This window comes from Sciurus vulgaris (genome assembly GCF_902686455.1).
Source record: "Sciurus vulgaris genome assembly, chromosome: 5".
In the NCBI taxonomy this organism is placed as follows: domain Eukaryota; kingdom Metazoa; phylum Chordata; class Mammalia; order Rodentia; family Sciuridae; genus Sciurus; species Sciurus vulgaris.
The window spans coordinates 120,256,457-120,283,687 of NC_136465.1; the positions used below are offsets into that span (position 1 = coordinate 120,256,457).

The 27,231-nt window shown below is 42.0% G+C and overlaps 1 protein-coding gene across 2 annotated transcripts; it reads left to right on the top strand.

Annotated features, from left to right (window-relative positions):
- The first annotated feature begins 19 nt into the window (after positions 1–19).
- OS9 (OS9 endoplasmic reticulum lectin) lies at positions 20–27,030 on the top strand. Of its 2 annotated transcripts, XM_079139859.1 has the most exons (15): positions 20–213; positions 776–952; positions 1,770–1,833; positions 2,312–2,388; positions 2,601–2,699; positions 18,226–18,436; positions 18,526–18,627; positions 18,838–18,938; positions 19,137–19,191; positions 19,889–19,977; positions 20,195–20,474; positions 20,733–20,918; positions 21,821–21,985; positions 22,154–22,266; positions 22,558–27,030. In XM_079139859.1, the coding sequence occupies exons 1-15, from the start codon at positions 52–54 to the stop codon at positions 22,681–22,683; spliced, it is 2,007 nt and encodes a 668-aa protein (XP_078995985.1). In that variant the 5' UTR covers positions 20–51; the 3' UTR covers positions 22,684–27,030. The 2 variants fall into 2 exon arrangements, with proteins under 2 accessions (XP_078995985.1, XP_078995986.1); XM_079139860.1 differs by lacking the exon at positions 21,821–21,985.
- Positions 27,031–27,231: the final 201 nt, after the last annotated feature.

The following is a 27,231-nucleotide window of genomic DNA, read 5'->3' on the forward strand; positions in this document are numbered from 1 at the left end:
CTGCCAGGTTTAGGGCGGAAGGAGTGGCTGGGATAAGAACGGGAACGAAAGATGGCGGCGGAAATGCTGCTGTCCAGTCTGTTGGGGCTGCTGTTTCTGGGTCTCCTATTACCAGCAAGTCTGACCGGTGGTGTTGGGAGCCTGAACCTGGAAGAACTGAGTGAAATGCGATATGGAATAGAGATCCTGCCGTTGCCTGTCATGGGAGGGCAGGTGAGGAGACGTAGAAGGGGCGAGGGTCCAGAGCAGAAGTGGAAGAGGGGGAAAGGTAGAGGAGGAATGGCAGCTGTGGAGTATGGAGTAGGAGACTAAAGGAGTCGGGAAACGTAGGTAGGGCTTTTACGGTGGCACCTGGGGATCTCAAGCAGACCCATTCCCCCGGGGACCCAACACTGGGAGGGGTGGGGCTTCCCTCTGTGGGCCTCAGGTTCCAGTTCCTCAAGAAAACACTAACACTCCGCCCGGGTGGATAAGTGGGAGTACCCCCTTCCGCCTCCAAACACACACACACACACACACACACACACACACACACACACACACACACACACACACACACACACACACACACACACACACACACCACACACACACACACACACACACACACACACACACACACACACACACACACACACACACACACACACCAGTACAAATGGAGGATTTGTCTTCGACTGGGCTCTTCCCCAGGGTCTGAAGAGGGATCTCGTTGTTCTCTCTGATCCCAGTTTCTCTTTGCCTCCCTGCCCCGCGACCCTCCCTTCTTTCCCAGAGCCAAGCTTCGGACGTGGTGATTGTTTCTTCTAAGTACAAACAACGCTATGAGTGTCGCCTGCCAGCTGGAGCTATTCACTTCCAGCGTGAAAGGGAGGAGGAGGCACCTGCCTACCAAGGGCCTGGGATCCCTGAGTTGTTGAACCCAATGAGAGATGCTCCCTGCCTGCTGAAGGTGAAAGAAATTGAGATGAATGGAATGAGGGCTTGGGAACTAACAGCCCATCCGACAACAGTGTAGCCGGCTCTAAAGGACCTGTAGGAGTTAAGAGGCTTTTGTCAGACTAGACGTAGTAGTACAGACAAGAAAGAAGCAAAGATTCCATAATCACTGATGACACTTTGCCAAATATAGGAGTTAGGATAAAATATCTCCATATAGGTTAAACCAAGATTGAGGTGCCTAAAGAGTGTCAGTGTGTATAGGAGGGGCAGGCCCTTCATTACAGAACCCAGTGGTAAAGTTACCACCAGTCCTATTACCTTGTGCCCCAGTGTCCTACTTTATGTTCATCAAATCACTCTTCATTATCCAAAATCATCTTATTAGATGCATCAGTTTGTTTATTGTTGGTCTGAAAACTAGCACTAATGAGGTCAGAGAATTTATCTTGTCAAAGCTGTGTCCCCAGTGGTTAAAATAGTGCAAGAAATGTGGTAGAAGTTCAAGTAATACTTGATTTGGGGGCTTTTTCTGTTTCCCTGGTCTGAATGCTTCAAGGATACCATAATTTATTTTATGAGGAGGGGGGAAATATTTTTTTAAAAAAATATTTAAAACAGAAGAATGGAAATGGAAAGACTGTAGGTAGAAAATAGATTTTAGAGGTATGTCTCCAACCATGGAAAGAAAACAGCTTTCTTGACTCACTGAGAGTCTAGAAAATGAGTATGGAAGTAGAGGGAGATGAGAAGTAGATCAGCCAGGAGACTCTGGTTCCAAGAAGGCATCTGCACTCTGTCTCCCTGATTGTTCATTTTTTAATTGTCAGACCAAGGACTGGTGGACGTATGAATTCTGTTATGGACGCCACATCCAGCAGTATCACATGGAAGGTGACTCACTCCTATATTTTCCCTAAGTCCTCAGCACCCTAACATGGAAAGTGACCTGCCTCCCCAGGTCCCTTCTCTTCTAGTCTTTTTTTTTTTTTTTTCCCATTCATTTTTATCAAAGATTTACTAAGGATAAGATCCTTAAACATATGCTGATATTTAACAGTACTTTTAATTTCTATGCTTTGAAAAACTCATACATTTGAGGCCTGTGTTCATCTGAGTTCTCAGAATACTGTTTCCTATTCTGTTGACCACTCACCAAGTTATTTTGAGGCTGGCTGTGTTTTTTCTAATCCTCTTAAGAGAGAATGGCATGGGCCTGGGGATGTGGCTCAGTGGTAGAGTATTTGCCTGGCTTGCATGAGGCCCTGAGTTTGATCCCCAGTACGAGAGAGAGAAAGAGAGAGAGAGAGAGAGAGAGAGAAAGAGAGAGAAAGAAAGAAAATGACACACTTCATTGTGGTTTCTCTTGCAGATTCAGAGATCAAAGGTGATGTCCTCTATCTCGGCTATTACCAATCGGCCTTCGACTGGGATGATGAGACAGCCAAGGTGGCAGGAGTGTGGGGTTGGGAGAGAAATGGGTCTGGTTGCAGACTGAGAACTGGGACAAGAAGGGGAGGATGTGCTTCTTGGGGCTTAGTGGCCATCAGGACAAAGTTCCCAGGGGCCTGGATTCTCAAAGTCCCTGTGGGGGCACAGTGCCATTTTCCACCTTGCTGACTTTCTCATGTCCACTCCCTCCTGCCTGATGTCTTCTCCAGGCCTCCAAGCAGCATCGGCTGAAACGCTACCACAGCCAGACCTATGGTAATGGGTCCAAGTGTGACCTCAATGGAAGGCCCAGGGAGGCTGAGGTTCGGGTGAGTCTTGAGAGAGGGAAGTTGACAATCCACATTCTAAGGGAGGGAGGTGTTGTTACATCTTGAGTTGAGAAGGTCTCTCTTAGAGAATGAAACCAAAGTTTAAGATTCATTTCCTTGCTATCTAGAGGCCATTGTCTGTCTATTCAGAGGTACTTCAAGTCAACATTTTCCAGATCCTCTCCTCTTCTTAATGTACCCTCAACCACATTCCTTCTTTTTGTCACATCAACTGTAAATCTGAATGTCAATCCTGACACTTCCTCTTTCATTGTCCTCTGCTTTTTTTTTTTTTTTTTTTTTTTTTGTACCAGGGATTGAATCTAGGGCCACTTTGTCACTGAGCTATATCCCTAGTCCTTTTTATTTTTAATTTTTAAGACAGGGTCTCACTAAGGTACTGAGACTGGCCTTAAATTTGCGATCTTTCTGCCTCAGCCTACCAGAATTGCTGGAATCACTGGGATTACAGGCCTGCACCATCTTGCTTGGCTTCATTGGCCTGCATTTCATTTAACAACTCTTCACAGAAGTTTTATTGTGTACCTGGGCATTGAGGCATTGGTCTCAGCTATGAGGATTCAGTGGCAAGACCCCTGCCCTCATGGAATGTACTGTCTAGAGGGGAAGACAGATGGCTAACAAAACAGTCAGTCTTTTGCTTTGCACAGGCAATTATGTGATGGTGTCTGTAATTACAAACTAAGATGTAAAATGAAAGAAAGGAATCTGGTTCTCTCAGAGTGGATAACAAAGCCCTTTCATGGTATTGACTAGGTATTTTTTAATATTCTCCTCTCTTATGATTGGTGTCTTCATTTCTCACCTATATCACTATCAGTAACCTCGTAACAAGCAGTTCTACTCTGGTGGTCCTTAACTGAGTGGAAGCAGGCAGGTTGGGCCGTCAAGCAGCTATATGGTGGAAAAAGTTCAGGTGATTATAATATAGTCACAAACATTCACACCTGTAGAGAGCCTCGTGTTACCAATCATTTTCTGTAATACAGATTTGAACAGGCAATTATGGCAAGTGTTGAACACCCAGATCCTGGAGTTGGGGAGAAGCTCTGATTTGCAGCTTTTGCCAGTATCTGTGGTATAAATTTTCTCCCCTATCAATGTGATATCATCCATCGTGCAATATTTGCAAAAATTTATCACTTGGCTCTTAACTCTTAACATATTGTAGAAGATTTGTCTGTTCTCTACTCAGTCCTACAAACCTTCAGTGATTCCACTTTATACAAAGGATAATATCCAACTGCTTTAGCATTGACTGGGGTAGTAGCAGTGCTGGAAATGATGGGAAACAGATTCCTACATGTATTTTGAAGGTAGAGCCAATAAAATTTGTTGATGGTTTGACTGTGGGACAGAGTTAAGGATGATTTCCCAGGTTTTTAACCTGAGCAAGTGAAATGATAGAATTCTCTCTTATTGAAGTGTGAAGGAGCAGGTTGAGGAAAGAAAATTAGGTTAAGCTTTGGATGTATGAAGGTCAAGATGCCTGTTAGACATCCCAGTAGTGATTTTCAGTTGGCAGTTAGCCCTGCAACTCTGGAATTCAGGGATAAGATATAGGCTGGAGATAAAAGTACTCATTGTGTTTGTGCCACACTGGCCTTATTTCTGTCCTTTGAACCAATGTGTCTCATTATTCTCTCTGCCTGGAATAGTCATCCCATAAATCTTCCAAGGCTAGCTCCAACTCCTCATTCAGGATATAATTAAATGACACCTGTACAGGGGGATCTGATAGACACACACACACTTACACTCCTAGCCTGGTAAGCATTTACAATGTTTTACAATGGTAATGTTTCAAGGCACATATCATTACCTGAACTTGTTTAATATCTGTCTCTGCATAGCCCTACTAAAATAAGGTCCAGGAAGGAAGGGACAGTTTCTTATTTTCTGCTATATCCTCAGTGTCTGCAGTGGTGCCTCACACCAAGTAGTGTCCACTTTTCCATTGATTGAATGGAATAAGTGGTAAGTTAGTTCATATGTCACCTTTCTTGACTAACCCAGAAAGCCATGTTCCTTAGTTGCTTCCCATATAGACATCCACATCTATATACTTGCTAGCATCCACACAAGTACATGACTGTCATATCACTTAACTTCATTGCATTCTAATGAGTTCTTTCAGTGTTTATATTTTTGGTAGGCTGGTAACTGAGGCCAAAGACCATATCTTCTTGTATCTATTGAACACATATCCTGTTCACTGAGAGCCCTAGTCCTGTCTTCAGGAGAAAGATCAATATCATGGTCCTGTGTGTCCTTGAGATATGTCCTTTTGGACCCCATATCATTGTATTATTGTCTTTTTGGTGAAGCTCCCTTCTGCCTATGCTTTCTATAATGGTTCCTCAAAGTTTTGTCCCCCTTTCCTTACCACATACTGTTTCCTTGAAGGATTTCATCTATACCCATGGCTTCCATCTCAACTAAGCAGGATAAACATTGCAACCAGTGAAATGCACATCGAGGGAGCATACAATAGAAGAACTGAGTCTAGGGTAAAGGGAAGTCCTTGTGGGGAAATGACTTTTGAACTGATAACTGAAGGATGGGAAGTTAACCCAGCAGATGTAATGGGGCAAAAGAGGGTAAGAAGATTTCCAGGTGAAAGGTACAGTAAGTGCAAAAGGCCTAGGGGGCAGGAGCCAGTGGCCTGTCCCAGGAGTCCACAGGAGGGATAATCACAGGAAGGAGATGTAGAAAATGAGTCTGGACACTCGTTAGGGGACAGGTCATAGATCATGGGGGCTCTGTAGCTGGAATTTGGATATTCATGAGACAATGGAGAGCCAATAAAGTATTGTAAACCTAATGATGACATATTCAGTTTTGGTTTTGAAGACTCACTCTAGATGGAGTATTAGAAAATGATTGATAGGTTAGTTATAGACACTATAGTAATCCAGGTGAGAAATAAAGGTAGTTTGGGAATGAAGAAGTGAATTTCTAGAGAGAGATTTGTTGGGGAGAGAGGAGATCAATAGCATTAGAGGGAGGAGTCAAGCTGGGCATGGTGGTGCATGCCTATAATCCCAGCAGCTCAGGAGGCTGAGGCAGGAGGATCTCAAGTTCAAAGCCAGCCTTGTAAAAGTGAGATACTAAGCAACTCAGTGAGACCCTGTTTCTAAATAAAAATACAAAATACGTCTGGGGATGTGGCTCAGTGGTCAAGTGCCCCTAAATTCAATTCCTAGTACTTCACCACCCAAAAAAAAGAAAAAAGGGAGGAGTCAAGAATGATGCCTGGATAGATGGTGATTCCTCTTACTGAGATAGCTGTAGTGAGAAGAGGAGTATGTTGGTAAAAGGAACAAAGTGACTTTGGTTTTGAATGTGATACTTCTAGTGACCGTCAGTCACCCAAGTAGAGGTTTCTGAGAAAACTGAATCTTCAGGATCTGGAGCTTAAGAGAGAGGCCAGAAACTGGGGGTCATCATCATCTCAGTTGTGATGTTAGCTATGGGTATCCATGAAATCCTTAAAGAAAATGGAAAAGGAAAGTGGGACAGAATTTTTAAGGAATCCATCATAGAAAGCATTGGCATAAAAGAGCTTCTCCAAGAAGAGGACACTATGGTGACATGGGACCCAGATAGGACATACCTCAGAAAGATTCATGGTATTGACGGCTCTGAACTTTCAAGGAAGAAGAGGATTGAAAACTGCTTATGAGCTGGGTGTGGTGGTGCTTGCCTATAATCCTGGTGACTCAGGAGGCTGAGGCAGGAGGATCTATAAGTTCAAGGCCAGCCTCAGCAACTTAGGCCTAAACAATTCAGTGAGACCCTGTCTCAAAATGAAAAATAAAAAGGACTAGGTATGTGGCTACTAGTTGACTACCCCAGGGTTTAATCCCTGGTATCCTGTCCCCCTGTCCCACAAAAAAAAGAATGAAAAGATGGTTGAATTTCTGGAGATAGAAGGATGACTGAGAGACTTGGTCCTGCCCTCAGGAGATAGATGTTAAGTAAACAATACAACAAACAGGATAAACACTATAACAGGTTAAGTACATATCACAGAGGAGTATATTAATATGGGGGTGATGGTAGGGATTATTTTAATAAAAACAAATCCCTCGTACATCTTATGCAAGATTAGTCCTAGATATCTTACAGCTTTTGTTTATTTGTGTCTTGTATATGTACGTAAATGTTTCAAACCTATAGGTACCTTATTGGGGTTTTTTTGTTTGTTTTTTGGTACTGGGTATTGAACCCAGAGCCTTGCAAATGCTACTCAAGTGCTCTGTAGCTGAGCTACATCCCTAACCTGTTTTTTTGGTTTTGTTTTTTAAATTTCGAGACTGGGTCTTGCTAAGTCATCCAGGCTCACATGTGCACATGCCAGTGTGCCCAGCTTGATAATAACTTTTAATTGGAGAGAGGTGATACCTTATTATGATTTGCATTTCCCAGTTAATTAGTGATGCTGATCATTTGTTCATACACTTGTTGGCCCTGAGTGTCTTTCTTGAGAAGTCTATTTAGGTCTGTTGCCTATTTTTAATCATATTATTTGATTTTTTTTAAATTTGGTGTTGTCTGAGTTCCTTATATATTCTGGATATTAACCCCCTGTCAAATGTATAGTTTTAGAATATTTTCTCCCATTCTGGAGAGACTCTTTTTCCTTTGCAGAAGCTTTTTAGTTTGGTGTCATGAAATATTTTTAATAGATATTATATTCAGTGTCCTAATATTGTAATTGGCTTTCATGGATATTTTCATAAGTAAATTTCGTCTGTAATTTTCTCTTCTTATATTATCCTATTTGTTTTAGTATCGGGTTATATTAACTTCATAAAATACCTTGAGGAACTTTCTCCTTTTGAATTCTCGGGAACAGTTTGCTAAGGTAGAGATTAATGTATTCCTTCAGAGTCTTATAGAACTCTTTTAAGGTTGCCCCATCCCCACAGTATACAACAGAACTATTATATTGTATATAATTTTTACTACTTATTTATTTAATGATTCAGGCTTTTTAAGTTTGCTATATCATGAAGCTTTTTATAATTTCAAAAGTCATTATTTGCCTAAGTTTTCAAAGGTATTAGCATAAAATTATAGTAATTTTCTTTTTTCTTTTTTTTTTTACTTCTTTTTTTTGTTGTTTTTTTTATTTTTTTATTTTTTTTATTGTAAACAAATGGGATACATGTTGTTTCTCTGTTTGTACATGGCGTAAAGGCATACCATTTGTGTAATCATAAATTTACATAGAGTAATGTTGTTTGATTCATTCTGTTATTTTTTCCCTTCCCCCCACCCCTCCCACCCCAGTAATTTTATTTTTTAAAAATTTGTTCTTACAGCTGTTTCCCCTTTTTCATTCCTAATGTTGACTTTGTCTTTTTTCCTTTTGTTACTCTTTGTTGCCAGACTTACCTATTAGTCCAAGAACCACTTTTGATTTTGTTTATCCTTTCTGTTGTCTCTTTATTACTCTATTAATGTCTTCACTATATTTATTTCCTTCCTTTTTCTGTGTATTTTGTTCTCTTTCTAGCTTTTTAAATTTTTTAACAATTAAAAATTTCATATTTAATTTTTAAAATAGGTATGACATTCACATAGCTCAAATGTAAAAATACTTTAAAAGTATACAGAGAAAAATCTCAACATCCCTTGACTCCATCAGCCTGTTCTCATCCTCATAAGAAGGGTTACCATTAGGTTTGTGTGTGTGTGTATTTCGAGGGATTGAACCCAGGGCCTCATGCATGGTGAAGTGATGCTGTTTCACTGAGCTACTTCCCCAGCTCCCATTGCTAGTTTCCTTTTCTATTCTTAGAGATTTTTTTTTAAGGTGTACTTACAAGCATTTCTTGAGCTCTTTCTAGATCAATATATAAAAACCTTCCTTGTTCTTTTATTCAGTTGCTGCTATTCTGTTATACATCTGTACCTTCATTTATCTTTAGTTCCCTTTTGATGGACATTTAAGTTGTTTTAAATCTTTCATTAACACAAAAGTGCTTCAGCGAATGATCCTTTACTTACAGAATATATGTAGTTTAAATTCCTGGAAGTAGACTTGTGTAATTTTGATATATCCTGCCAAATTTCCCTGCTTAGGTAATTACTCTCCTTCTAGCAATATATGAGAATGCCAGTTTCTGTATAACCATGCCAACCTAGTATATTTTTAAATTTTTGGATTTTGGCCAATCATCAGTTAGATATAAGATGATTATTTCTTAGTGTGGTTTTAATATGCATTTCTCTTATGAAAAGATGTGATCTTACTCATGTTTGAGAGCTATTTGTCTCTCTCCCCTTTATTCCTTTCTTTCAACCATCCATGTTCTTTGCTTATTTTCCTAATGGTTTATTGATCTTTTTCTTCTCAATTTATAAAGACTCTTTATGCATCATAGAGATCATTCTTTTGTCTGTATTATGAGTTGCAACTAGTCTTGTAACTCTGTGTGTGTGTGTGTGTGTGTATGTGTGTATGTGTGTGCGTGCGCGCGCATGCTTGCAAAGCTCAAGCACTGGGAATTGAACTCAGGGCCGTGCAAATGCTAAGCACGAATCCCACCATGGAGCTATACTCTCAGCCCCTACTCCTGTAATTCTTGAGAAGGATGCTCAACTCTCTAGTTTTTGTCTTTCTTAATTTTACATTTATAGCTATGCATTTCACTCTAAGTACTCTCTTGGTTGCAGCTCTCAAATTTTGACATGTGGTACTTCCATTTTCATCTTGACCTTGATCAGAATTTATTTAGAATTATGCTTATTATATTTCTAAACAAATATGTTTTGTTTTTGTTATTTTTATAAGATTGCTATTGATTTTATAATGTTATGCCATTTTGTCAATGATTCTTTGATGATTGTTGAGACTTTTTTTGTGATGAATTTTTTAAAATGTTGTGTTCTTGCTTGAAATCATGTGTTTTTTTCCAATTCAGTTCAAGATTTTAATCAGTGCTGGGTGCAGTGACCTGTGGTCCCAATTACTTGGGAGACTGAAGCAGAGAATCTCTTGAGCCTCGAAGTTTGAGACCAGACTGGGAAATATGGCAAAACCCTGTCTCAAAACAAACAAATGATGCTATCATATTGTTCAAATTTTCTACTAATATTTTGTTGAATTGGTCAAACATTATTGGAAGGGGTATGATGATATTTGCACTATAATGGTGGCTTTGGCAGTTTTGTTAATTTTTCCTCCATGTTTTGAGCCTATTTTAATTTGAAGTTAAATGATTTATAGGTTTTATAATGTTCATTCTTGAGATGGACCCAACTTGGTCATATATAGTATCCTTGATTATTCTTTTCCTATTTCCCAGGATTCAATCTGCTAATTTTTTAAAAATTTTGGTATTGGGGATTAAACCCAGGGGTGCTCAACCACTGAGACACATCCCCAGACCTTTTTATTTTTGAGACAGGTCTTCACTAATTTGCTGACCCGGCTTTGAACTTGGGATTCTCTTGCCTCAGCCTCCTGAGTCTCTGGGATTACTGTGCCAGCTTAGTTGCTATTTTTTTTTTTTTTTTTTTTAGTTGTTGACGGATACAATACCTTTATTTTATTTATTCTTTTTTTTTTTTTTTTTTTTTAATGTGGAGCTGAGGATTGAACCCAGTGCCTCACACATCGTGCTAGACAAGCACTCTACCACTAAGCCACAACCCAAGCCCTTCAATTTGCTAATTTTTAAAAGGATTTTTATGCTGGGCATGGTGGCACATGCCTGTACCAATCCTAGCAGCTCAGGAGGTTGAGGCAGGAGGAGCACAAGTTCAAAACAACTCAGTGAGACCCTGTCGCTAAATAAAGTAAAATAAAATAAAAGAGCTGGAGATGTGACTCAGTGGTTGAGTGCCCCTGGGTTTAATCCTCAGTACCAAAATAAATAAAATAAAATAACTTTTATATATAAGCACATGAGAGATAGTGACCTATAATTTTCCTTCTTAATACTCTTCTTCAAATGTTTGGTAAGGGACTGGAGATATAGCTCAGTTGGTAAAGTGCTTGCCTTGCAAGCACAGGGCCCTGGGTTCAATCCCCATCCCCCAAAAAAACCAAAAAATAAATAAATAAAACACCAAATGTTTGGTAAGCATTGTCATGGTAGCCTTAAAAAGTAAATTTAAAAACATTTGCACTTTTTCTATGCTCTGAAGACTGTAAGATTATAACTTTTTATTCTTGGACTATTTGCTACAATTCACCTGTAAAGTCATCGCCTGCGCTTTCTTTGTGAACTGAGGGGCACTTTACCACTGAATTATATCCCCAACATTTTTTCTTTTTTCTTTTGAGAAAGAGTCTCACTAAAATACTGAGGGTCTCGCTAAGTTGCTGAGGTGGCCTTGAACTTGGAATCCTCCTGCCTCAGCTTCCTGAAATGCCTGATTCGTTTTCTTTAGTAGTTTTAGAAACATTCAGTTTCCTATTTCTACTTAGGCCAGTTTTAATAAGTTAAATTTTTTAGGACTTTTGTCTTTTTCATCTGATTTTTCATATTTATTAACATAAAACTTTTGTAATATCCATCTATTATCTTTTAACCTCTATAGCATCTATTATTAGGTTCCTCTTTTCATTCCTCATGGATAATTTTTGCCTTGCTCATTTGTTAACCTCTGAAGTTTAGTAAGTTATATTAGTCTCTTCAAAGAACCAGCTTTTCAGCTGGGTGTGGTGGATGTCACATGCCTGTAATCCCAGCGACTCAGGAGGCTGAGGCAGGAGGATCACGAGTTCCAACTCTGTCTCAAAATAAAAAACAAAAAGGGGTGAAGATGTGGCTCAGAGGTCGAGCATCCCTAGGTTCGTTCACTGGTACCCACCCCCCACCCCCCAAGAGCAAAAAACAAAACAGCTTTTGGCTCTGTTGAACTTCTCTGTTGTATTTCCTTTCTATTTTATGAATTTCTACTCTGATCCTTCTTTTCTTTTCCTTTGTGGTGCTGGGGATTGAACCCAGGGCCTTGTACAGGTTAGGCAAGCATTCTGTCACCAAGCTACACCTTCAGCCCCCACTCTAATCTTTAAATTCTTTCCTTTTACTTTATTTTTGCTGTTACTTAACTTCTTGAAATGTCTAGCTTATTCAATTTTAGCTTTTCTTCTTTTCTAATAACTCTCTTATAAAATTTTCTCCAAGTACTACCTATGTATCTCTTGACAAGTTTTTGTGGCTATTTCAAATTCCTCATCTAATTATTAAGTAGATATTATTTTCCCATAATATAAAACCCAGAAAGTATAAAAAAGATACATAGAGTGAAAAGTATCCTGCTCAGACTTATCTCTCATCTGCTTATTTCCCAGCCTGCCTTTGCCACATGGGAACCCCTGCTCTTAGTTCTTCATGTCATCTTCCAGCCTCTTTTTGACTGCTTCTAAGCGGTTATTAATAAAGATTCTGATTTCCTTTCCCTCTCTTTACACACAAAATATAATAAATATACTATTCTCTTCCTTGTTTTTATTTCCCTTGACGATAATTCTTAGAGCTCTTTCAGTAGCAATACATCTAATGCTTTCTTATTTGTTTTAACAACTGCATAATATTCCATTACATGTTACACTGTCCTGTCACTGTTACTGTACTAATTGAAATAATTTTTCCTCCAATCTTTTGTTATCGCAAAGATTATTGTATAAAATAAATGTTGGGCCGTGCACAATGGCACATGCCTATAATTCCTGTGGCTTGGAAGGCTGAGGCGGGAGGATCGCAAGTTCAAAGCCAGCCTTAGCAACTTGGTGAAACCCTAAGCAACTCAGCAAGACCCTGTCTGTAAATAAAATATTAAAAAGGGCTGCAGGGGGGTCTGGTGTTATAGCTCAGTGGTAGAGTGTTTGCCTCACACGTGGGAGGCACTGGGTTCTATCCTCAGCACGACATAAAAATAAAGGTATTGTGTCCATGGACAACAAAAATTTGTTTTTAAATAATAATAATCAAAAAATAAAAAGGGCTGGGGATGTGGCTCAGTGGTTAAGTGCCTTTGGGTTCAATTCCTGGCACAAAAAAAAAAAAAAAAAAGATTATATGGCATATCTGTGCATGTGTAAATATCCTAAGTATTATTTCTGGATGTGGGTTATGTATATTTAAAGCTTGTGTTTCTAAACCGCTATAGAAATGCTGGGGATGTAGCTCAGTGGTAAAGTACTTGCCTAGCATGTGCATGGCCCTGTGGTTCTATCCCTAGTACCACAAAGAAGAAAAAGAAGAAGAATTAAAGAAAAAAAAATAAAAACCAGGAATGATGGCATGTACCTATGTCTCAGCTACTTGAGTGACTGAGGCAGGAGGGCAGAAGATCCCTTGAGCTCATGAATTTAAGGCTAGCCAGGACAATATAGTGAAACCTCTACCCTGCAAAAAAATCTTATTAAAGAAATTTTAAAACACATATAAAATCAGAGATAATTATGCTGTGTATTTCCTAGCTTCAACAAATATGGCCAGGCCATTTCATCTACCCCCCTTGCCCACCTCCTTCCCACTTCCACCTCTACTCCCAGATGATATAGACGTGGATCACAGACATATTATTTCTTTTTTTCTTCTCTTGGTACCAGGGATTGGACACAGGGGCTCTGTACCACTGAGCCACATCCCCAGCCCTTTTTATCTTTTATTTTGAGACAGGGTCTCATTAAGTTGCTCAGGGCCTTGCTAAGATTCTGAGGCTGGCTTTGAACTTGGGGATCCTCCTGCTTCAGCCTCTAGAGCTGCTGGGAACAGGCATGTGCCACAAAGCCCATTTCGTTCATAAATATTTCAATAGCCCTAAAAGTTAAGAACTCTTGAAAACTTAAGTACATGCCATATCATACTAAAAAATTAAAAATACAAAGAAAAGATTTTTTAAATTAATAATTTCTTATAATCATCAAATATGTGATATTTCTAAGTTTCTTTATCTCATATAGGTTGGTAGGCTTCTTTGACTCACAATTGAGATAAGGTCCATTTAATATATTGGGTGCTTATGACTTTTAAGTCTCCTTTAATATCTTGATAGCACCTCCATCTTTTCTTATTTCCTCACAGTTTGTTGAAGAAATTTTGCCCTATACCATATTTTACCACATAATTGTAGCACCATTTTTTCAGTCCAAAAAATTGTTTTATAACCCTTAATTGCATAACCATGGCATGGTGTGTTTGTTTGACAGCCACTTAAAAGGTAAGCAGCAATGTATTCACCAGCGGCATATGGATGTGCATTTGTCTTCTCCCACACTGTGAGCCATGAGCCTATAGTCTTAGTGGATGCACAGTCTAAGTGCATTTGCGAAAGCTATCTTAGATGGTGTAGAGCATTGGAATACCAACAGTATTGTCACCCAACCTAATGAAGAGCTGTAGGCTCAAGTGGAGATAGGTGCAAAGGGAGCAGGTGGGCAGGCAAAGCTGCCATGCATAAGTTGCATGACATGGTGAGACTCGCATCTTCCCACAATGGCTAAACTCTCCAGTTCATCTGCCAGCAATACATTAATGTGCAAAGCATTTCTTTCTGATTTTAAATATAAAGACTATTCTGTGGACTTGAAGTAGAAGGTGATTGTGTTCACTTAGAGATCATGAAAACAGAGCTGAAGAAAGAGTTTTCAGGAGGAGAAAAAGGTTTTTGTTTTTTTTTTTTCCCCACAAAAAGCACCATATAATTTATGGTTGCATTCCATTTTTTTTTTTTTTTTTTCAAAATAAAAATTGGTGACAATTACATGGTGAAATACAATAATTTTCCATAGTCTGGTTTTGCTGGTTGTATCCTCAGAATTTCTTTTAACATATTTTTCAGTCTTCCTGTTGTTTTCTGTAAATTGGTAGATCTGGGGTCTTGATCAGATTTTAGATATCTTTCTTTTTCTCTTTTTGGTTCCCTAGCTTTGATGAACAGTAATTTTTCAATTCTAAAAGTTGATGTATTATTTTTACTTTTGTTATTTCCTCTGTGGTGCTGGGGATCACACCCAGGACTGGTGCATGCTAGGCTTGTAAGCACTCTGCTATTGAGCTACATACATCCCCACCCCTGCTTTCTTTGAACTGTGAATTTTGTGTAAATTTCTTCTCTGAATAGTTGGGTTTATTCTAATTATTTTTTATTGCTTTCTTTCTAAATTACATTGTGATCAGATAAGTTGTACCATTTAACTTGAGTCCTTTTAAATTTGTTGTGATTTGTAGTACAGTCCAATATACATCAATTTCTGTGAATGTTTCTTGTGCTTGAAAAGAATGTGTACTCTAATGTTGGCTACTGTGTAGGCTGTGCATTTTAATAGATCATAATTGTTAATTGTTAATTGCACTGCTCAAATCTTTTGTATCTTTATTGGTCTTCTGATATAATTATGGATTTGTGCATTATTCCTTATTAGTCGTTCAGTTATTCCTTCTTATACTGTCAATTGTTCTTTGTGTCTTTGGGCTATTTATTCAACAAATATTTATGAAGTGCTTCTCTCTGACAGGCACTGTTCTAGTTGCTAGGAATATTTCAGTAAACAAAACAGAAAAAAATTCCTACTGTAAATTGAGAGAGACAGACAAGAATAAGATAAAGAATTACATACAATTTTAAAATTAACTTCTTCCAAAGTTGAAACTTTTAACATTACAAAGTACCACCTTTAGTAATTTTTGAGTCTTTTATGTGATATTAATATATTTTAACAGCTTTCAATGAGTTACTGTTTGGTCTAATCAGATAATTTGGCTATTTTTTAATTTGGGTATTTGTCTCTTTGTTATTGAGGTGTAAGCATTCTTTATATCTTGAACAAGTTCTTTATCAGATAGGTGATTTTCAGATATTTTCTCCCATTCTGTGGGTTATAAATTCATATCCTTTTTTGGGGCGGGGAGTTACCAGGAATTGAACTCAGGGGCACTGGACCCCATTTTGTTTTTATTTAGAGACAGTGTCTCACTGACTTGCTTAGCACCTTGCGTTTGTTGAGGCTGGCTTTGAACTCTCAGGCTACCGAGCCACTGGGATTACATATGTGTACCACCATACCTTGCCTAAATTCACATGGTGCCCTCTGTACCACAAAATTTTTAGATTTAAAAATTTTTTTAATTAAAAATTAAATTAATTTTAATTTAAAAATTTAAAAATTAATATTTAATTTTTAACATTTTTTATTTAAAATTTTTAAAATATTTTTTAGTTGTTGGTAGACCTTTATTTTATTTATTTATTTATATGTGGTGCCAAAAATTGAACACAGTGCCTTACACATGCCAGGCAAGGACTCTACAACTGAGCCACAACCCCAGCCTCTAAATCTTTAGATTTTGATGAATTCCAGTTTATCTACTTATTTATTTTGTTTCTTGTGCTTTTGACATTGTATCTTTTCAACTTTAGTGTCATCTAAAGTCATGAAGACTTAACACTTATATTTTCATCTTAGAGTTTTAAATTTTACATCTTTCATCCATTTAATTTTTGCATGTAGTATTTTTTTTAAGAAAAGAGGTTTCTTTTTTAAAATATTTTTTTAGTTGTCAGTGGGCCTTTATTTCGTTTATTTATTTTTATGTGATGCTGAGAATAGAACCCATTACCTCACATATGCTAGGCAAGTGCTCTACCACTGAGCCCCAGCCCCAGACCCTGCATGTAGTATTATATAGGGGCCCACCCTCCTTCTTTTACATGCAGATATGCAGTTGATCCAGTACCATTTGTTCAAAAGATTAATCCCATTGAATTATCTTGGCAACCTTGAATTTTCCTATTCTTTTTCACTTAAAGTCCAGTCCTTTGGACAGATTTAGAGCTCCCTGTTCTTGTGGTCTGCTTCTCTCCCTGGGCAAAATCTGAGACCATGCTATGGAGCTGGTGTCAGGGTCAGTAGTTTGCTTCTCTTGGAGTGACATTCCTGCTTTATGAGAAAGGAAATGGGCAGGTATGAGAGCCTCTGTTCCTCTCAGTTTGCATCTTCTTTTATGAAACCTTCACCCTATGAGTGAGCTCAAGTGAATGTAATCAGGGTCCTCAGCTTCTTATCCTCTTGCACTTGAGATAAAGCCTCTGCCCTAAGAGTGGAGCTTGGTGGAGGAAGGAAACCCTTGATCTCTGGACCACTTTTGTCAGGAATTTAGTTGCTGCAAGTTGAATCTGGTGAGGATTTGAGAAATATTGGCAGCCTATGCCTCCTGGTGAAATACCACATCCATTACTGGATGTGGAAGAAATAGGAGGCGTCATTCTTCTGACCATACTCACTTGGAGTGGAGCTTCTATTAGACCGAGCTGTGAGGTAGGGAAGGAATAGGTCATGGCTTAAGTGCCTCAAACTCCTACTGTTAAAGATTCAGTAGATTTTTTTAAACATTTCATCATTTGTTGTATGTCCTTAGGGAAATCTCCAAGGACTTGAGATGTTTTGTTTTGTGTTTTACATTTTTATCAGTTTTGAAGTTTCACTAGGAAGCAGGACTGAATAGCCCCTTATGCTGCCATTGCAGAATTAGGACCGCCATTTTACAATTTTTTGCGGGAGGGGGTTGTGTTCTGGGGACTGAAGCTAAGGGTAGTCCACTACTAACTTACATTCCCAGTAATCAGGGTCCTAATTTTGAAACAGTGTCTAAACTAAACTGCCTAGATGGTCCTCAAACTTTCCATCCCCTTGCCTCAGCCTCCCCAGCCACTGGGATTATAGGCATGTGCCACCACACCCACCCTGGCATGGCCATTGTAATATTTTAAAGTAACTATTAAAAGTAAAGAAAGGATGAAACAGACAGTATTACCCTATGTATATGTATGATTACATGAATGGTGTGAATCTACATTGTGTACAACTTTAGAAATGAAAAATTGTACCCCATTTGTGTACAATGAATCAAAATGCAGTCTGTAAAAATAAAAAAAATTAAATAATATAAAAAGGAAAAGCGCAGGGCAGGCACAGTGTGGCATAGCTGTGATCCCAGTGACGCAGGAGGCTGAGGCAGGAGGATCGCAAGTCTGAGGTCAGCCTCAGCAACTTAGCAAATCCCTGTCTCAAAAAAAAAAAAAGGCAGGGGAAGGGGGTCTCGGGGTGGGGATGTAACTTAGTGGTAAAGCAGCCTGGGTTCAATTCCTTTTGTGTGTGTGTGTGTGTGCATGCACCCATGCGCACGTGCGCGTGCCTGCCCTTCTGTATATGTTTATTTAAAGAAAGCAAAACAAAAATTGGTTGGTTATCTATAGTTAAGCTGCCTGAATTCAATTCCCATTTTACCATTTACCAGCCAATCTGAACAAGTTTCTTCCCCACATCAAATCTGCTTCTTAAGCTACAAAGTTGATACTAATACCTGCCTTACTGGGTTTTTGTGACAATTAAATGAGTTAATCTATGTAAAGTGCCACATACACAGTGTATGCACAGTGCCTGACACATAAAAAGCATTTAATAAAAGATAGCTACTCCAAGGACAAGCCATTTATTGGCAGTAATTACAATATATTTTCCCTTCTGTCCTGGCAGTTCCTCTGTGATGAGGGTGCAAGTATCTCTGGGGACTACATCGATCGTGTGGATGAGCCCTTGTCCTGCTCTTACGTGCTAACCATTCGGACTCCTCGGCTCTGCCCCCACCCTCTCCTCCGTCCTCCACCCAGTGCTGCTCCACAGGCCATTCTCTGTCACCCCTCCCTGCAACCTGAGGAGTATATGGCCTACCTTCAGAGGCAAGCTGGTGAGTGATTGGAAGAGGAAAGAGATGTAGGGAGGGTCAGGCAGAAGATAAGAATGTGTCCCTATCCATTGCATGTTGTTTTTTGGTAGACTCAAAGCAATATGAAGATAAAATCACAGAGGAGCTGCAAGACTTGGACTCCCAAATGTGGAGTGAGTCCAAGTCTGAGGTGGTGCCCCCAAATAAAGCAGGTAAGACCTGATTTTACCTGTTCCATGAAACTGACCTCTACTTCTTCCTTTCCTGTAACCTTACTGGCCTGTACTGACTGATGGGGCTGGGTTAAAAGATTATGATGGGTTCTAAACCCCTTGGCAGTTGAGGAGGGAACATACCCCATCCTATTTTCTCCCTTCCTTTTTCCCCTCCTTTCAGATTCCCTCCTGTTCTCTGTACCCCAGGTACAAGCCCAACCAAGGATGACAGTAAGGAATCTGATTTTTGGAAGATGCTTCATGAACCAGAGGACCCAGCCCCAGGAGGGGAAGAGGTGCAGGCAGAGGTGAGAGCCAGCTTCCCAACTACTTCTTTTATGAGCCTGAACCTGGGCTTTGGGATGGGGAGGGTCCCTTGAGAGGAGATCATAATGAGGTGACCTACATCTGTCCAGGGATGTAAGGATAGCCTCAGAACCATTGCCTGAAGAACATGCTAGGCAAAACAAGCTTTTGTGATTGAGTCAGATCTTTCTCATCTACAGGAGCAAGACCTGAACCTTGAGGCTGCAGTGGATCCAGCTCCAGGCCCTCCTGATGGTGAGTCAACACAGCTTATGCTTGAGTGTAATGTAGGATTGACAGGACTAAGGGCGGGGAGTGGAAGGTACAGCTAAACCCTTGGAGGGAGGTTGGACAGGCAGGCCAGCAGGAAAAAAGAATTGGGGGTGCGGGGGTGCTGTTGGGGTTAAAACCCAAGCCCTCAAACATGCTAAGCTGGTGTTCTATCACTGAACTACGTCCAGCCCCAGGGAATTCACCTGTACCTGAGTTAGTACTTGTTGTGGACAGCAATATTGTTTGAAGGAGATAGCAAAGCTCAGAGGCTCCACCACTCATTGACTTTGACCTGGATCTGTAATTCATAATAGAATGCCTAGAACTGAACAGATAATGGTTAATATTTGTGGAAAGGAGAGAGAGAAAGGTCCAGGGAAAAAGAGCCCTTAAGCCCTAGAAACTCTTCTATAGTTCTAAAAGCCAGAGTTTTCACAAAAGGACCTCAGAAATTTGTGGAAGAGCTGAGGACTTAGGAACTTGTTAGTATCCATCTCCCTGCTGAGCCCATCTTAGGTCAGTACTCCCTGTAGGGTGTATTGCCCCATCTTAATTATCAGACAGGTAGCACTCAGAGGCAGACACTATGCCCCTCTCTTTTTAGTCTGTCGTTGACTCTCCTTAGGAATCAAAAGAGAATTTAAAACACAACAGATCCATACGTATTCTCTCATCTCAGATTTTCAGAACAACGTACAGGTCAAAGTTATTCGGAGTCCTGCAGACTTGATTCGATTGATAGAGGAGCTGAAAGGTGGAACAAAAAAGGTATGGCACCTGCTTAATGAAGAGGTGGACCCTACCTTTGGCCAGGAACATTCGAAGACATCCCCTTCCTACAATCTGGACCTGAATTGGGCCTAACAGAGCTGACTGCTGTACTTCCCTCTTCCTGAGTCCCCCACAACCACACCCACCACTGTCTGTCTACCCTATGATTTGCTACTGAAACCCCAAAACTGTCTATTTCCTTCTCCCCACTCAGGGGAAACCAAATGCAGGCCAAGAGCAGCCTGTGGATGATGCTTTGGAAGCCCCTCAACAGGAACCTGAAGTGAAAGGAAAGGGTGACATAGAACATCAGGGTGAGGCAGAAGAGGAGGATAATGACGAAGATGAAGATGAGGATGAGGATGAAAGGCAGCTACTAGGAGAATTTGAGAAGGAACTGGAGGGGATACTGCTCCCATCAGACCGAGAGCGGCTCCGTTCAGAGGTGAAGGCTGGCATGGAGCGGGAGCTGGAGAATATCATCCAGGAGGCAAGTCCAGCTCTTATTCCTGAGGCTTTCACAATTGCCAGCTCCTGTGGGGCAGGATAGCACGGCACCAAGTGCAGCTCAGGGCATGGGACAGGGAACTTCAACATGATGGTTGTTTACTTAATTAAAAGGGGGTGATAGGGAAGAGATACTAGAGAAAGGGATGAGACCCAGTTATTAGAATCTCCTGCAGAAGGGAGACTCACTGTCCTCAACTCCCCAGACCCTTAACTCTCTGCTGTCTCTTGGGCATTTCAGACAGAAAAGGAGCTGGACCCAGAAGGGCTGAAGAAGGAGTCAGAGCGAGATCGGGCAATGCTGGCTCTGACATCCACACTCAACAAACTCATCAAAAAGCTGGAGGAAAAACAGAGTCCAGAGCTGGTGAAGAAGTACAAGAAAAGGAGAGTTGTCCCAAAAAAGCCTCCACCATCACCCCACCCTACAGGTGAGAGCTGTCAGACAAGAAGGAGCAGCTGGGTTGGCTGTGTCTATCCCTCAGCTGGTGCTGTTCCTGAAGGACACCATGTTCTTTCCCTTCTGAGAGTGCACATTATCTTCCTACTTTCTAGAACTCTGTTTGCACTATTGCCTTCTTCCTACCCCCATCCTCCCTTTGCATGGTTACCTCCTAGTCATGCTTTTGGAAAGCAACCTTTAAGCATGTCTGTCTTGATTTCTAGTGCATCCAGAGCCTACCACTCTGGCTGGCACATAGATATTACCTGCATGGCTATGAGCCTAAATGCTAAAAACCACAATCTGTGAAGCCTGTTAACTTTAGGACTACACTAGGAGAGGCCCCAGCTGTCAGGGTATGAATAGGCAAGTCCAATGGCATACAAGCCACGAGGCTGTACACACTTTTTTAAGTTTTTCCTTCTTGTATCCCCTTGTGTCCATTCCACAGGTTCTGTAGGTGTGGAGATCAAACATTCCAAGTGGAACATTCTAGTTTCAGACCTTCCCCACTCTCTGTAAACATTGAAAGGTCTTTAAAATCCCAGAATGTGGAGAACCAAAGTACATTTTTCCAACCTGCTCCTTAATATGAAACTTCTTTGTTGGTGCAGGTAGCCTGATATTTGCTTTCAGAAAACACAAGACATTTTCCTATAGATGATGGGCAGAATGACTGGCTGGGTTGGGAAGAAAGAAGGCTGCAGTGGTGATCAGGGTGGGGGTTGGGGGACAATTTTTTTTTTTTTTTGAGCCCTGGCTCACTTACATGTTTTGAGATATAATAGCCACAAAAACCAATTCATGGCTTAGGAAGAGGTGACCACCATAGCCCCTAACCCTGGAGTCACGGCTCTGCTTTGTGTCTTCCTGTGTGTCTCCCCCTCTAAGAGGAGGATCCTGAGCACAGAGTCCGGGTCCGGGTCACCAAGCTCCGTCACGGAGGCCCCAATCAGGATCTGACTGTCCTCGAGATGAAACGGGAAAACCCACAGCTGAAACAAATCGAGGGGCTGGTGAAAGAACTGCTGGAGAGGGAGGGACTCACAGCTGAAGGTGGGCCCTGGAGGGCGGGCTGATTGAGAGCTGTTGGAAGGGCTTGCCACTGAAGTGGAGGGGCTGGATCAAGGTGGACTGGAAACCTCAGCTGGGAACCTAGGGGCAGGAGACCTGCCCCTAGGCTCCCAGCCTTCCCTCCTCACTACCCGTACTGCTCCTCTACAGGGAAAATTGAGATCAAAATTGTCCGCCCTGGGGCTGAAGGGACTGAGGAGGATGCACGTTGGCTAACTGATGAGGACACAAAAAACCTCAAGGAAATTTTCTTCAATATCTTGGTGAGGCGTTCTACCCCAAAGTCCCCAACTCCAGCCTTCCCTCTCCTAGCACATTGTGCTGCTGAGAGTATGGTTTAGAGTCACACTGGAATGTCCCAACCTTGCCTCATGCTGAGCTAATGTTCTGGCTGCTTATGAGCTGCCTGCCATTCAGGAATAGCTCCTTAGGAGTCTGTTCCCAGTCCCTGCCTCCATCACTGCCGGTCTCAGGACCTCTCTGGATCCTGAAGCACCCATCACTTCCCTTGGTTCCTAGACAGTATCTCCTGCTCATCCCTACCCTCTCGCCAGGTGCAGGGAGCTGAAGAAGCCCATAAAGAGCGCCAACGGCAGAAAGAGCTGGAGAGCAACTATCGCCGTGTGTGGAGCTCTCAAGGTGGAGAAGGCACAGGGGACCTTGACGAGTTTGACTTCTGAAACTACCACCACATGACCCTCCAAAGAGTGCAGAGTCTTCCTGAGTGGCCCTGTCTCCTCATCTCCCCACCCCTGGGGCCCTGAAGGCAAAACGGTGAAGAGGAGCTGAGCTGTGGATGTCTGAGCCCCCAGCTCTGGGGTGTGGAGGGCATGGGGTGAGTGCTGCTGGAGCTACCCAGCTGCCTCACACCTCACCAGGCCTGGGATTTTGTTCTCCCAGGCTCCCCCACATACCTTACCTCCTCAGCTTTCCTTGCTATCATCTCCCAACTTGTTTTCTTCCCTCCTCCTACCTAGTGAGATCTTTTGAAATAGGAGGGCAGTTTAGCAGGCTGTAAGAAAGTAGCTGCCCACCCCTAGCCTGTTGCTGTGTGGAGTTTCTTTTCCCCCCATCTCTTGGATTGAATTGGGATTTCCTTTCCCCTTTCCCTGTTCCCACTGTCGTCTACAATCTGTGCTTCTGAGTCCAGGAGCCTTCACCTCTGTCGCTGAGGAAATGGGAGACCATTGCACATCACCTCGGACACAATCCCAGCAAAGAGGGTGGGGTGTGGAACCACCCACCTTGTTCTTCAACAATCAGGTTTCTAAATAAAGAACTGGACCATCAGTCCATCAGCCTTTTTGGGGGATGGGAGGGGTAAGTGGAGGAGGCTTGCTGTTCTTTTCAGACCAGAGGGCACACATCCTAGGTAGTATCAGTGGGGCTGGCATATACACACACACGACCAGGGCAGCTGGACAAAGCCACCTGGCAAAGATTGAAAGACCTGCAATACTGTTCTTTCTTCATGTACTCATCTGTCTGTCTGTTTCTTCCCTTTACTTTTTATTTTTTGAACTTTGCCTTGCTGGGCCTCCAATCCAGAGCCTTGCACATGCTAGGCAAGTGTTTTACTACTAAGCTATACCTCCAGCCCAGTTCCCTCTCCTCTTTAGCACAACTCTTTTCTTATCCTCTCCCCCTTTACATCCTGAACCATATGCACATCATGGAGTTCTCCCCAACCCCAGGCCTGGACATCTTCCTTCTGCTGAACTCTCCCTGCAAGCATGTTCCAGATTCCATTTGCCAGCCACTCCACTACACTCATGGCTATTCTCCATTCCCCAGGGGGGGCGGGGGGGGGGATGGAAATGACTTGTTCAAGGAGATAGAAGAATGATGATTTGAACTTAGTGCTCTGCCTATAAGCCATTCCCATGGCAGTTTCTTTTTTGTTGAGACCAAAAAGATCTTCACCTTTGACTGTTTCCAGAGAAGGCTGATGCCCATGCATGCCAGCTTTTTAGTGTGCCAAGGGTAGGTGGTCCTGGTGTCTCCATCTCTTCCTTACTTCCAAGTGCAGGTATGGATCTCCCCCCATCCCTCCCTCCTTCTCCCAGGGCAGAGGCTCTCCTCTGGCTCCACAGCTCAGAGGTATACAGCCATCCTACTGAAGTCTCCACTGGCTTGCAAGATAAGGAAAGGGACAGAAGGCACAGAATGCCTTCAAAAGTGAGAAGTGAGGGATTCAATTGTTGAAGGAATTTTCATGCGATTGACTCTCTTCTTGCTGAATTTGGACTAGTAGTTATCGTGCATGTTATGCTTACGTTGTTTTTAAATGTAAATGGGTAGGCTTATAAATCCTGCATCCTGAGATTCATGTGTGTGTCTTGAGAGGGGTGCTTCAGATGGGCAAGAATTTAGAAACTGTCCTTAGGAGCCAGACCTGGTGGCTCATACTTATAATTCCAGTTACTTAGGATTCTGAGGCAGAAGGATCATGAGTTCAAGGCCAACCTGGGCAATGAAGCTAGAACTGTCTCAATAAAAAAGAAACTGCAATGGATTGGCTTCTAGGCAGAGCACTAAGTTCAAGTCATCACTCTTCTGTCTCCCATAAATGGGCCTTGAACAAGTCATTTCATCTTTTTTTCTTTTTGTACCGAGGATTGAACCCAGAGGTGCTTTACCACCGAGCCACGTTCCCAGCCCTTTTTATTTTGAGACAGGGTCTCAATAAGTTTTTTAGGGTCTTGCTAAATTACTGAGGCTAGCTTTGAACTTATGATCCTCCTGCCTTAGCCTCCCGAGCTAGGATTAGATGTATGCATCATTTCACTTTTCAAACAGTGTTTCCTCATTGGTACACTATGGCTAGTGGTATCACCGGCCCTACTATGTTATGCCCTTCACACAGGATCTGTCCATAGTAAGTATACACCAATTTATAAACCAGGTTCCAAGTTCATAAGATACTAGAGTATTTGTAGACAAGAGTTTTCTTAAAAGGAATTCCAAAAGTTGAGTCTTTAAGAATGGGAAGAGGGGGATACTGGGATTGGAGGTTATCTTTGGTTTGATGGGGATGAAGTCCCAGCAAGACCAGAAAACTGAATTCTGGAAACATCACTGTATTTAATCATTTTGTACTTTCAATAATAAATTCCTTTTTACTTTCCTTTGGCTTTTTGGCAAAACTCCATGAAGGTCAGTCTGCCCCAGCTGTGTGCTAAGGCAAACAGAAGGAAGAGAACAGGGTGTGTGTCAGATGGCTTCTTAGGAGGGTATGAGGAAATGAGTTGAAGGATGGCAAGAGAAACCAGAGCAAGGAAACCCATGGTGAGCTGTGAGGTACATAGACATAAAGGGGCAGCAACTCTCCTTCATCCACCTAGGGAGTCTCCTTCTAGAATCTTATTATGCCATAGTCTAAAAAGTTTAAATTTTTTTGTCACCACCATCTCTCTCCCCACAAGACCAAAAATCCAGCACATTAAAAAAAAAAAAAAAAATCAAGTGGATTATTTGCTGTGGGTTCTGTTGTGCAGTTTGCCAACACCTTGACCATTTTTGCTGGCTGGAAATGAAAAGATCTTCCCTCTTGCCTGTGGTTCCCTTCGCAGGTAGATTTTTTCTCTTGGGGTCCTTATTTCTTCCCTATCTTTAGAGCTTGTTAGGAGGGGAGTGAGCTTTAACCATGAAGAAGGAAGGTGAAGATAAAGTAAGGGAGTCCAGATCTGAGCTAAACGACAAACGCCCAGGTCCTTCAGGAGGGTCTTCTTTGCTACTTCCCCAGATCACACACCTGTATTTGTCCCTGCATCCTTTAATCTACCTCTCTGGATCATGCTGTGGTCCTTGGTGGTCATCTAGACTTGGATGCTGTACAGCAGCAGCCAGCATGTGAGTTGGACCTGAACTTGGTGCCACAATTATACTTTGTCACCTTGCTGGAACATCCGTAGCTGAATGTCTTGGGGTTGAAGGGGTACCACAAATTGGAACCACCCTACACAAAGAGGCATGGTGCCACCAACATGATGGGATGCAACGTGGCAGCTGTGCCCAACCTGCACTGGTTAGTGGCCCACAGCAACACCCTGCCCAGCCTCTCCATCAGGGCAAATGTTTTCAGCAGTACACAGGAAATGGTGGTACTGGCTATTTGAAGAGATGAGCAGCACAGCAGCTCCAGCAACTGTGATAAGGGGGCTCCATTGATGACACAGTGGGCAAAAGCCTGCATCAGCTAGTATGGAGCTTATGGATATCAGGGACCTACAATTGGCTGGGAAATCATTCCCAGATCTTCCACCACTGCTATCCCTAGCACCCCCTGACTGGAACCAAGAGAAGGATCCCTATCACTAGTGCTACTCTAGTACTTGGTACTCAAGGTAAGCAAGCTGGCCTAGGGCAGCTCTCCAGGGTTAGAGCACTTACCAGGTGTCCACTGAACTGATTGCTCAGATTACAAATAATTTGTAATTATTGTAATTTGGATGCCTCCAAAGTCAACTGCCTAAGGTTCCCTAGCTAGGGAATGGAGGGTCAGGTTTCAAAATCAGATCTGTTCCTACTCTTAACCAGCGTGACCCCATCATCTCACCACACACCCACCACCTACCATAGCCTTATCTGTTCCTCCAAGCATCACACCCCAACTCTTCCAGAACTCTCATCATCTTGTGTGACTTCTTTGCTTCCAAGTTCCCCACAGTTCCTCCCACCTGCCCATCTCCTTTCACTACATGAACCCAGGACTATTGTACAAGAGGGAACCACCTCCATGCCCATGTGTACTTCCCTGCTTCAGGCCAGTGGGAGGGCCCTCTTCCTGGCCCTTTCCCACTTCCAAGTTCCCAGCCTTTACCAAGGCCATACTCTGACTTTTCAAGAACAGACCAGCAGCTCACCCCCCTAGACAAAATCACTTCCTCTTTAATTGCTGTTGAAGATTCACACCACCTGGCTCTGAGATGAGGGGGGCATCCCCTGCCCCCCACCCCCATTTCCCTCCCCAATTACCTGGTCTTTTGCAAAATATTTTAGCCAGAAAAAAAAAAGAAAAAGAAAAAGACTGGAAACCACTGACACAGACAGCCCAAGGGATGGGTTGATTGAGGGAGGCAGGGCTCAGACAGGTAAGTCCAAACACCACCCCCATTCTGGGGATGGGGCAGGGGACCTGGAAACCCAGCCACCACACATCCTCTCAGCCCTGGCTGGGAGAGAGCATTGGGGCGAGGGACGGGTCTGGAGCTGCTCCAGTGGGAGGG